We start from the raw sequence: 12,742 nt of genomic DNA, 5'->3' as shown, positions 1-12,742 counted from the left end.
AATGCTTAATTTGCTGCCATCGCCGTCTCCAGCAACTGCCACTCCAGCAGACTTGTACAAATATGTGCTTAAAGTCATTCTACTAGAATACAGTAATGAAGCCAGATTCAGGACTCCCATAATAGAAAACAACAACCTTCAACCAACTCCATCAAAACGTGCATCTCGTTTGAGTATGATGAATGACCAAATGTTGCCTGATTATGCCATCAGGGCCCTCAAGGAGAAATTAAAGACAATCATGACCAACTCAAAGATTGTCGATGAACAAACCAGGCGGTCTTTATTACGATTATACGGAGAATTGCTTGATCCTACTCAAGAAAAGTATCTTAAAAACATTGACTTTTTAATCCCCAAATTTGCGGCTTCTGCCAACCAAGAACTAAAGATAGTAGCCAATTATGCCGAAGATGACATGAGTGAAATTGTTTTCCGACAAACCAGGATATTCATTGATATGCTTATCGAGATTGTCAGTGTTCGTAGGGATAAAGATGCATCAGTGATTGCAAAATTGCAAGACACGAAACGGTCATTCACTTCCAAGAAACCTGCCCCAAGTTTAGAATCCCTGGTTACGGGAAGTGTGAGATATCCACAGAAATCATATAGACTAACTGATTTGGATAAGAATTACATCGGGTTATTGAAAACTCTATTCACAGTTGACGATATCAAGATTCAGCAGGATGTGTTTAAATACAAAGATATGGCCCTTGCCAAGCATGTGCATAAGGATTCTAAAGAATTTCTAAAATGTGACCCTCCCATGGATAAATTCCCCTCTCGAGAAGTGATGAATCAGTGGAAGAAAAGACAAGAGTCAATTGCAGCTCTGCTAGTTACTAGGTACAAAGTGCCTGCTGAATTAGCCTTACTTCCTGTTCCACCAATCCCAGCTGGTGAGCAATTCCATATATTACCGAGATATGGCGAAGAAAGGAGTTGCTTCTTCACCTTGGCCAAATTGTTATTAGAGGAACAAGATCCTTCCGATTTCAATGCTGCTGAGAAACCATTTTTAACCAAGGCGGCCCAGGATTTACTCTTCATCTGTGCAAGAATATGGCATATTGATTACCCCACAAGAGCAGTAGCATTAATGTGTTGTGGACACGAATCTAATGTCTTTGCCGAAGATCCTCGGGATTTGACTAATAAGAAGCAAGCTCCCATAAGCATTGCTGCCACCATGAAGGCATTCCAGACTTGTAAAAAGTTGCTTGAAGAAGGTGGGTTAGATTGGGAAGACAAGAATTTATGGCTCAAAGATGACCAGGATGAATGGGCCCATTGTCTTGGATTATCATACAGTCAACTATTTGTGTCGCTTAGAGAAGCGCTCGTGTTGTTATTTAGCGAAGTTACAAAACCCAAGTTTGGTCCGTATTTATCGTTTTTGGATGAATATATTGAATCAGACTCTTTGTTTCCAATAGTTTCCGAGTCGGGATTACCCAAGAAATGGGAAAAGAGATTAACTAAAGCATTGCTAAAGATTGCCGGAACCAGATATGGTGAGTATCTTGCCAACCTTCCTCGAGATGATACCCTTAGTGTTATTCATGTGTTGAATATCTGTGATATGATTGTTGACGATATTAAGAAGTTACAGAAACGATACAAGGCTCCACTTTTAGGGTTCTTGAATGTTGCCCATACAGTAGCAGCAATTACCACGGGGATGTTTGCCAGTGATGTCCGTGTAATTTTGACCCACATTAAAGGGTATGCTGAAAAGAGAAAAGAACGTATTCCCTTTGCAGATGCATTAGAAGTATACAAGACATTAAGTGAAATTCGAGATATCCATAATCAAGTAACTCCCGCTGGTTCTAAATTTGAATTTGATTTGGAACAGTTTTTCTTTCCATATTTAGAAGCATGGATTGAAGAAAGTGACGAAAAGATCTTGGCAATTATTACTGAAGCTCTCAAAAATGACAACTATGAACCAATAGATCTTTCAGATGATGACAAAAAGAATAGTAATTCTATTTTGGATATCTTTACAATTATCAAGCAGTATTTGAACGCCCTTCGAGGTCAACATTGGAGTAATGAATTTCAATTATCCAAAGTCTACACTATATTATTGCGAAGTATTTCAAATGGTGCCCTTTACTATGCGGATCAAGTAACAAACAAGATTCTTCAAGAATTAGAACCTCCTAAATTGGAAAAGGAAGATACTCCCGATATTGGCCGAAACTGGTTAGATGAAGTTAAGAATGTTGTATCCAATATCCAAAATTTGAAGAAACCAGAACCCCAAGTGGTATATAATTTCGAACCACAGACATGTATCGCATTGAACAACTTATCTGCCATGATGCAAAACCTCGCCAAATTGGAAGAGTGGCTTGATCCAGAATCAATCTCGAATTCCTTATCTACCTACGATCCCAATTCAAAAAATAGATACTTAAGTCATGTGTTTACATTAAGAATTGTTCGGGCTGAGAACCTTAAAGTGGCCAGGGAATCAAGCAATAAAATCAACCCATACGTCTCCTTGGTTGATTTTAATGCTAAGCGATTAATTGGCAAGACAAGAACAATTACTCAATCTTCAGATCCAGAATGGGATGAAGAGTTTGAAATCACAATTCCTGCAAATACCTCATTTGAATTGTCAGCATTGGTATGGGATGAGAAATTTGGCCAGCATCTACTTTGTGGGAAGGCATATTTGGAATTAAACCCCAGAAAATTCAAGCATAATGGTATGCCTGAAGAAATCATCTTGGATCTCGATTTACAAGGGAAATTAGTTATTGAAGTTGCGGTGGAAAGTGAAACATTGGATGCGATCTTTGTAATGGGTAGGGCATACCGGGCCTTGAAACGTTGTCAAGAACGAGCTATCAAGATCATGGTTGAAAAGTTTTCTGGTTTCATTCATGCATGTTTCTCACGAGCCAATTTGAAGTCAATCTGTTCTAAGGGCCAACCTTCAAAGGAGGATTCCGAAGCTGCAATCGAACATTTGTGTGATTATTTAAATATGAATTTGTGTGTTCTTAAGGAATTTTTGAAAGATGAGATCTTCATGAAGGTAATGGTTGCTACTTGGAATGTTGTTGTAACCAGTGCTGATGAACTTGTATTGCCAAAACTTTCTAAAGCATCAGTTACATTAGAGTCAGGAGGTAATAGTTGGCAAGCAGTGTCATCTAAATTCGCCAATGTCTCGCTTGGAATTCTTGGTATTGATAGTCCCTTAAGTGATATTGAATTGGAAACGGTACTTTTCTGGTTAAGCTTACTTGTTAGTTTTTTCCATAATGAAGGAAATGGCCCACCAATGGAGGATTTGAAGACAGAACAATATCAATCATTGCTTTTGATTCCTGCTCTTTATGATCAAGGTGATGACTATTTAATCGACGAAGTTGAACGCTTATCTCCTGCATATGTCCAAATGTTAAATAATAGAAATAACTTTGATAGTGCTCCAACACACACTAACAGACAAAAATCTAGGATCAGAAGTGGGTCATTATTGAGAAATAAAACAATCCTGGCAAATGCCACCGCTAGATCAAGAGCCCAGGCAGCAGTTGAAGTAAAAGAAGCAAGAGCAGATCCTATCACCAATCAGACTTTGAAAGAGGATATGATTTTAAGGTTGTTGATTGCTAGAGGAAGAAAGAATTTTGTATCGCAAAGACTTAACCAAAGATCGAAATTGGCTTATAGTATGGCGACCGAAAGGATAGCAAGAGCAGCTGTCGAAAGACGATTCAATTAGTTAATTAAACAATTTTATTTAATATACAAATCGTAAACAATAGAATAAAAGCAAAAGCAAGAAATAAAAAATAAGAAAATTATATAGAAACTGAGCTCAGTACAAATTACTCATCTTGACCAACAATCGTGGTTTCTTCTGGGTTTATAGTCTCATCAGTTGTAGTATCATTGGCGTCAGCTTGTATTGTTGTATCGTTCGGCTGAGCCACGGTAGTGTCTGCATCTACCATTTGGGTTTCATCCAAGTTCTCAGCGCCTTCTTCTTGCACGTGTTCCTCTTCGGTCTTTACCTGTTGTTCATCTGTAGTTTCAGGTTTACTCTCGGATGTTGCATCAATCAGCTCTTCTTGTTGTGCTGAGGCCTCTTTCTCTTCTAGTTGCTTTTGAGCTTCAGCAGCGGCTTCCTTTATCTCAACATCTTTAGCCCTTTCATGCTCGTTAAATTCAGCAGCACCTTTTTCATACAAAATTTTGATCTTTTCCTCTAATTTAGAAGCATCTTCATCCGCACAAACAGACTTCCATCCAGATTCGCCATTCAATAATTTCTTAAGCTTTTCAATTTTTTCTTCAGGCTTACCAGATTCTTCGGCTCGTTCCTTATATACGGAATTAGCAATAAATTCATCATGTGAATTTTCTTCAAAGAATAATCGGTATGAATTTTCACAAACAGAAACCTTTAACCCAGTAGTAGCACGTCCATCGACGCTATCTTCGTCTAAAGATTCAATAAAGCTTCGGGAGAATGGCATATTCAACTTTGAGGCTGGGACTCCTTCGGTTGGGTGTGATAACACATAACTTGTAACATAATAGTTATACTGTTCTTGAGAATTCTCGTGGTCATTGATTGTTAAGTCATCCAAGCTAACAAATTGAATATTGACTGAATTTTGAGTTTCATTGAAGGAAATCTTGAACATATTTTCGTCAGGAGACATCAAAGCTCTTACTTGGATCCGGTACAAGATTTGTTCTTTGGCGCTAGAAACAGGCTTCAATCTGTCATTTTCAAATAAGACCATCATTTCTGAAGTCTTTGCATCAGTGATCATAGAATGCATGTGTTTCACCAAAGCTTGAACAACTTTATCAACAGTGTAAACCTTGTAAGCCTTATTTCTATATGCTTGACGCAAACTTTCTTCAAACCACTGATGTTCAATTTCACCTTCGATTAATTTTTCTGATAATTCCAAAACTTGAACATAACAATCCTTTGAGCCATTAATTTCAACACCGACATCTTCGAGTTGATGAGAAAGCAAATTCAAATCCTTAGCAAATTGAGGATGTTTACGACTCTTGATTTCCTTGCTGACAGTTTCATTCATTGCCTTAATTTCGTGTAATCTCTCATACAAGGTAGTTAAATGACGGAAATAGACATAAATAGTGGTGTTACAGAACAAGTTATACTTTTCACGCTTGTTTTCTGATTCATCATCCTTCAATGAGAATTTGGTGTTGGCTGATTTTATCCACAATTCAGTAGATTTTTCAAGTTCTTCGGCAACTTCTTGAGTAATAGTAGCATCTGCGGATTGTGGAGTTGGTGAATCTCCACGATCATCCTTCTTTGATTTGGATTGCTTCTTCAACACATCACGTAATAAATCACTTTCGCGAGCTCTTTTCTTAGCTCCAGCATCAGATGAATAAGTAGAGGAATCAGAATTTTCAGCCTCTTCGTGAACAAACTCATTCTTTTCAGCCTTACCTCTTGCAGCCAAGGCGTTCTGGATGGTTTCACTCGGTATTCCAAAGAAGAGTGACACGAAAAATTGTAAAAATTGAGACAATTTCTCACCATCACCAGCAGAATAGTTGGACGATCTGTTAATGAAAACATCAGCCAACTTGACAATGTCAAACAAAATTTCAGTGTCTTCGAAAGTATAATTCAATTGCTCTTGTGGCTTAGGAGTCAATGGGTGCAACCTCTTATTCTGTTGTTCGACCTTGACAGTACTGATTTCACTGACAAGTTGCTTGGCAGTTAAAAGCTTCTTATCTGCTTGCTTGAATGTTAACCCAAGATGATCTAACGATTTATAAAACACCTTTTGTTCCATGTCTCTCCAAACTTTATTCCATTCACGTTGAGCGCGTTTCCATTCTTCATCCTTTTGCTTTAATCTCTTCAAGACAATAGGCACAGCAATGGCAGGGTTTTCATGCAAAGCATCAATGACTTCGAAACCACGATCCTTTCCATATATCTTTCTAATAACTTTCTTGTAGATAGTTTGTGAATTATGACCTAATCCAGGAGGTAATTTGAAAGCAACCTTTTGTTCTGGTGTCATATTAGCAATTCTGTTAGCAATTGTTTCTAAAATTTGGATAGTACGCAAATTAGATTCCATGTAATAATCAAATTCTAATCTTTCTTCTTCAATCTTGAATAAAATTTCTTCATATTGATTCTTACGATGAGCAATAAAACCAGAATCTTCCGATGCCCAAGTTGGATGTCCAACCCATTCATCATTCAAAACTTCCCAACACATTTCATCTCTTCCAGAACATGGCATGTATGTTTCAGCCTTAGGCAATTGTCTGTATGAAGGTCCATAGGCTTTGCACAATGAAAGTTCCAATTGATGCTTCTTGAAAGTGATGTTTTCTATATTCTGAGGAACATCTTGGTATCCAACAAACATCTTAAACCAATTGAATAAATCAGGATGAGTTTCACCAATAAATCCTTGAACTCTTTCAACCAATGTATCTTTATCGATGATATCTTGTGTGAACAAGTTTAAAATCTTCAAAAAGTCACTATAAGATTGCTTATTACCAATAGCTTTCTTGACCTTATCAAAGAAACTGATTTCTTCCAGGAGAGAAGAAGTCTTAACTGAAGCATATGGAGGAACTGGTTCTGGAATTCCTGGTACCAAGGTTGGATTGACTGCAGCAGCAACAGAAGTGTTAACAACTTTAACCATTCCAGGTGGTTTGCCCGTCTTTGTGGCAACTACACCAGATCTAATACTGGACAAACGAGCTTCTTGGTTGTAATTGTCGTCATAGTAAGGCTCAGAAATTGACTTCTTCTTTTTGGTAGCTTTTTGATCCATACCATATTGAGGTTCAGGGCTTCCAGTTGAAGGATAACTAATTTGTTGACCATAGTGTTGTTGCGTGGCACTTGGACTTAAACCGGTTGTTCCCGTTGGAGGTTGAAAGTTACCTACTGGTGGCAATTGTGATCCATTGTTAACATAATAAGACCCCTCTTGCATATGAACCGGCTGTTGTTGCTGTTGGAAACCTTGGTTACTAGTGTCTGGTAAAAATTGCTTGAAATCATCCAACAAATCAGGGGAATTGGCAAACAATACCGTCACTTGTTCATAAACTTCACTGATTGGTTTTTGTTCTCTTTGATAAGTTTGAAGAATTTCCAAGAATTGCTTGTAAGTATCTGGTTGGTTAGCAAATCTAGTCTTGATCTTATTGACATATGAAATGGCATGATTGAATTCAACATTACTTCCACCTGGTTGAACCTGTTGCTCTTGTTGATATTGCATTTGTGCAGCAACTTGCTGTGGTGCTGGTTGTTGTGGTTGTTGTTGCTGTTGCTGTTGTTGCTGCTGCTGCTGTTGTTGTTGTTGAACTTGACTTGCACCTTCCTCAGTACCCCATCTTTGACTGTAGGTGTTTCCGCTAAGATTAGGTCTTGTTGTGGTACCAGTTGGAGTTGTCACTCTAATTGGATTAGGATCAGAAGGATCTAAAGAACATTCGATCTTGTATCCTGGAGGTAAAAAGGTGTTAAATCCTTGAATCAAATTTGGGTGTCCTTGAAATAACGTGGAAACCCTGTCAATCACACCCGGTGTATCAATACTATAAATAAATGTTAGTAATTGGGCTGGTACACGACAACCTCGGCAATACCCGAAGACTATTTCCCTATTTCTCCGAATTAGAAAAAAATAACACCATGAGGATGTTATGCGCAGGACGGCAATTTCACTGGGAAATCAAGTTTTCCGGTGTCCGGGTAATACATATAACGAAGTAAACATACCTTTGAGACTTAAAATCCTTCATGATGTCAAGAAAGTTGTTGTAAACATCAGCTTGATTGTAGAATTGTATCTTTACTTGATCCAAATAAGATAATGCATCTTTAACATTCAAGGGTCTGTAGACATTGCTAGTAGTGGATCGGTTGGGAATGCCACCAAGGGATGGTGGGGGTGGTGGGGCCACAGATGCCTGGGGGTGAGGCTCACCCTGGGTAGGTGCTAACTGAGTAGTTGGTGGATTTAGAGCCACGTTTGATGGTCTTCTTAATTCTGTTGACTGTCTTGCATGATCAGGAGGCTGTATATTTTGTTAGTAAAACTCTTCTCTTGGTCGTGAATTTTGCAAATCGTTTTCCAAATGATACATACTTGTGTTAATTGAGATGGCTCACTTGCAGGGTTGATGGATGGAATTGTAAATTGATGTCCATGTTGAGGATGGCCACTTCCATTGCCTAAGCTGGGTAAACTAGGCAAAGGGTAAAAAGGTTGACCGCCTAAAGGAACGTTAGTACTTTTAACACTTGACGAAGGTATGCTGACTTCAGTGTTAAAGGGAAACATACCTTGCTCTAAAGTAGCTGGAGGTGGTAAAACTGGTGGACGGCTAAAGATGTGCTTGTTAGTATTCTAACTTTAGTAAATACGGCTAAGCTCGTAAAAAATCAAAATCAAAAACATACGTGAATTGCTGGCCAAGTGGGCGTTGCTGAGTGTTCCAAGGATCTTGTTGATTGGTCATGCTAAATTCGTGCTATCTTATTTTTGAATGTACAATTTTGAAACTATTGATGTTTTCCCTTGGTGTAGTTGACTCTTCTTCTGATCTAAAAAAAATAACAAGGGTTGAAAAGCACACCACTGATGGAAAAAAAAACCAAAACTTTTGATATTCAAAGGATCCAATCACTATAACGATTAAGCAAAACTTGTTCTTTCTCTAAAGTGGTTAGACTTGTACAGTTGAACGAATTTCTCGTTTTTCATCACAGAAATGGACCAGGATTCCTTGTTGCGTTTGAATGGAGACAGAAAAACAAAAATGGTGCGTATGCCGGGTAACCTTAGTTCCACTGGGATTACCCGGATATCTTGAGTCATGTGATTGTTTATCACGTGTTCGATTACAAAATTTTTGCTGGATTAATTCAACCTCAAATTGAACTACTCTTGTTGATAGTGCATGGCAAGCAAGAAACAGACATAAATTAATAAACAGAAATGAATGCCCCAGATAGATTTGAATTATTTATATTACCGGATGGAGTAGATAAGTATGCATAAATTTTTGGTTTCATTACCGTTTTTTTTGAACTTTTTATTAACGATTTAAAAGAATTAAAATCACACCAGATACAAAGGTACCAAATGCAGCTATCATAAAGATAGAAAGAGAAGACCATACATTAGCAAACTTGTTAAGAAATCAATTATTAAAAGATGAAAAGGTTATTTTTGCTGCATACAAGGTTGAACATCCATTATTTGCCAACTTTGTGTTGAGAATACAAACGGAAGATGATTACTCACCACGAGAAGCTTTGAAAAATGCTTGTTCTGGGTTGATCAGTGAGTTGGATGCTATAAAAAGTAGGTTCAATGCCGAATGGGCCCTTAAGGCTTTGTTAAATAATAACGAAGACGAGTTTTAAGCTTGTTTTAAAACAATTGTATATTAGACGATTTTACTATTAGTTTTACCAATAGAGATGTAATGTTATTAATATTGTTCATGAAATTTTAATTTTTTTTTCTATGATATTGTATACTATTTGGTATATAATGCTAGGTTGATAAAATATATGTAAAAAATACCGCAAAGCTAACACTGGAGTAGAAAGCAGCAACGATATGCAACAAAAACTTGAATTGAATATAGAAAAGTTGTCAACGTGCAAAGGCTGTGAATGTTTGAATAACGGAGAAATATGTAAAAAAAAATAACCAACGATAGTGTACAAGTCAATCATTAGAACATATAAAGATAGGTTAAATAATACAGTCTGTCTGTGTGATGTAATTAGGATAGTAAAAGGAGAATAGTGTTTTAATTAGCTTCCTTGAATGCCTTTCTCTTGATAGCTTCTTTGATAACGGTAATCTTTTCCAAACAAGAGGGAACTTGTTCCTGTGGGAAGTTTCCTTGTCTCAAGACAGCAGCCAATGGAAGGGTTCTGGTAGAACGGTTTGGAGAAATATGAGTAATGACCATACCGGATTTAGAAATGCAAATTTTATGATGATCTTTAAAGTTGAACTGAAAGTTTCCATTGGTCATTTCAAACATGATATAATCAGATGTTCTGGTATATCTTCTCAAAAACACAATTTCCTTTCTGTCTTCATTCTCACTGACTTTCGAGAGGTTACTATTCATGTATTTGGCAAAAAAGTCAACAATTTCCAATTGTCGTTTTGCTTGAGTTGGAGGATGACTGGTGGAATTCTCAACACATGCCCAACCTTCGTTTTCATGGTAAAGTAATTCCAAAAATCTATCCGAGTTATGAAGCTTCAATAAAGTGTTGTCATCGTTAAACAAAACACCAATATCATCGTTATTGAGTTGATAGGAAAAACCATACTTGTTGGAGTAATCAACCCATTTACTAATCAACGTAGGGTTTTCACAATCAACAGCTTCTTGAGTTTGTGATTGTTCTTTGCCGGCGTATTCTAGTCTTCTCATGTTTTGGTAGGTCTCAAAACATACTTGGTTGAGCCTTTTGATTGCAGTAGAGAAGTTTGCACTGAAATTGACTCTTCTAGGTCTTCCCATTTGACTAGGGTCAACTTCTTGGTACTTGTTCCTAGTATCATTAGGAGATAATGAAGTAGGGAGCATAGCTCTTGGTTGTTCAGATTGTAAATCAGATCTCAAGATTTCAACTGGATCCTTGTTTCTTGGAGTATAGATACCAGCATTGGTCTTGGTATTAGTAAAATTGATACTGGATTGAGCTCTGGAAATTTGCTCAAGGCTGACTGGAGTTTCACTCAAACTAATTTCATGAGTTTTATCAGGGAAAGGACCCTTGAACCATTCATAGTTTAATATCTCATCGATAGTTGGTCTGTTTAAAGGATTCAAGCTTAACAAATCTTGAATTAAGGTCTTGGCAGAAGGAGATATTGGTTTGTCTTCTGGGAAGTAGTATTCGGTCTTTTTAATTCTTTCGTAGATTACTTCAACATCTTTAGCTTGGAATGGTGGCTTACCAACTAGCAAGGCGTACATCATAATACCAATAGCCCAAATATCAACTTCAAAACTATGACCAGTATGCTTTCCTCCCAATACTTCTGGGGCAATGTAGTTTGGAGTACCACAAATTGTGTACTTTCTTGAATCAGTAGATGGTAACACAGAAGCTAAACCAAAATCACCAAGCTTAAGGTTCATGTCCGGGTCAAAAAATATATTTCCCAACTTCAAGTCTCTATGGATAACTCTTCTAGAATGTAAATATTTGACAGCACCAACTATTTGCACCATAAAGAATCTTACTTCTGGTTCAGAGACTCTCTTTCTAGCTTTTAACAATTCCATCAAGGATTGGTTAGGACATATCTCTAACAAAATATATACATTAACGTCATCTTCAAAACAGTCAACAAAATTGACAATATTTGGATGTTTCAATGACTTGTGAATCTTGATTTCAGACAATAACTTGGTTTTGGTCTTTTCATTCTTAATTGAGGCTTTTGCTACAGTTTTGGCGGCATAGATTTGGCCAGAGGCATCTTTCATTTGGAAACAACGGGCAAATCCACCTTCACCTAGAAAGTTACCTCTACGGTAGTCTCTTCCGTTTCTGGTTCTGACAATTGAAGGAGGAGTCTTACATAAGGCCGATAACTTTTCCTTTTTCTTCTTGTGCTGTTTGGCACCTTCAGCAGGTAGGTTTTCTGTTGGGCGTCTAACGGTTTTTATAGGGGTTATGTTAGTTCCTCTAGAATTAAGTTGACCACTGTTCAACGGTTGTAAAGGTTGAGCACGGAATGCAGACATGATTGAATGACTAGATGCTTGGGTGATATGCTGTTTTTAATCGTCAGATATGGTACAATGGATGTACAAATTAATGGTGATTATTGTGGGCGGTTAACAAGTTTTCTATTATATTCTTGTTGATTTTGATGGGTCGTCCAATTTGGTTCTGGGTAAATGCAGTCAGACGCCAATTGAAGTGGAGGGATTGATGTTTTTTTTTGGTGATTCAGTATAATTCAATGCACTGTTTGTGTTGTTGTTCCTCTCCTAATATCGGGTTGAAAGAAACGGTAAACGATGAAGTAAATAATGTGTCAGGGAAAATGTATTCAGAAAGAGTTTGGATGAAAAAAAAAAAAAATTGAGCCGGATATCTATGAACTCATATATTAATGTTATTTTTTTTTGTTACCGGTGATGTATGAATAGCTCTTGTCAATATTAGGCGAGGTTTTGATCTTCACAAACAGTGTGAATGGGCTAGCTAATTTTTGTTTGGATTGGGCTTCACTGGGTTTTTTTTTCAATATTTACGAATTTCCCAATTAGGAATTTTGTAACTTTTTTCTGGTACTTGTTTGTTTTCGGTTTCCCTCAATCAAGAAGTGGTCACGTGAATATCTTGAAAACTCGCCATTGTTCTCTGACAATTATTTGTGTATATTTGGGTTACATCCCAATACAGACGTGGAATACGGCTACGGTTTGCTATACAACTAGTTGGTGTGTATTACATCCATTGCTACTGTTCTATTTCTCTTGTTGACCTACAATCTGAAACAATTAAGAGATTACTATCGACTTGCTCCCACCCCCCCTAGCGAGTTATGTTTCAAATGGCCCAATATAGTAAGTAGTATAGACAACATAGGGGCAATCCTGTACAAGTAGTCAACTTAGTTCGTTTTTCCCTTCTCGGCTTCGTCCAAGCAATTGG

General features: G+C 37.4%; 4 protein-coding genes across 4 annotated transcripts; 2 read left to right on the top strand and 2 right to left on the bottom strand. All coding sequences in view use genetic code 12, as the record gives it.

The window, feature by feature from the left end:
* Position 1: 1 nt before the first annotated feature.
* SPAPADRAFT_53159 (uncharacterized protein) lies at positions 2-3,757 on the top strand (the record flags this gene model as incomplete). Its single annotated transcript, XM_007372086.1, has 1 exon — positions 2-3,757. One exon carries the CDS (start codon positions 2-4, stop codon positions 3,755-3,757), a length of 3,756 nt encoding a protein of 1,251 aa, XP_007372148.1.
* SIN3 (transcriptional regulator) lies at positions 2,828-7,830 on the bottom strand (the record flags this gene model as incomplete). The annotated part of the gene is made up of 2 exons (XM_007372085.1): positions 2,828-7,623; positions 7,808-7,830. 2 exons carry the CDS (start codon positions 7,828-7,830, stop codon positions 3,864-3,866), a joined length of 3,783 nt encoding a protein of 1,260 aa, XP_007372147.1.
* A 1,139-nt stretch (positions 7,831-8,969) lies between these two features.
* RPB11 (DNA-directed RNA polymerase II core subunit) lies at positions 8,970-11,490 on the top strand (the record flags this gene model as incomplete). The annotated part of the gene is made up of 2 exons (XM_007372084.1): positions 8,970-9,082; positions 9,145-11,490. 2 exons carry the CDS (start codon positions 9,030-9,032, stop codon positions 9,458-9,460), a joined length of 369 nt encoding a protein of 122 aa, XP_007372146.1.
* On the bottom strand, positions 8,987-12,151 carry CDC5 (polo kinase; the record flags this gene model as incomplete). The annotated part of the gene is made up of 2 exons (XM_007372083.1): positions 8,987-9,086; positions 9,145-12,151. The coding sequence occupies one exon, from the start codon at positions 11,821-11,823 to the stop codon at positions 9,856-9,858; it is 1,968 nt and encodes a 655-aa protein (XP_007372145.1).
* Between the last annotated feature and the right edge of the window lie 591 nt (positions 12,152-12,742).

The sequence above is a fragment of the Spathaspora passalidarum genome (assembly GCF_000223485.1).
Source record: "Spathaspora passalidarum NRRL Y-27907 unplaced genomic scaffold SPAPAscaffold_1, whole genome shotgun sequence".
NCBI classification, from domain to species: domain Eukaryota; kingdom Fungi; phylum Ascomycota; class Pichiomycetes; order Serinales; family Debaryomycetaceae; genus Spathaspora; species Spathaspora passalidarum.
This window is presented reverse-complemented; position numbering and strand designations above follow the sequence as displayed.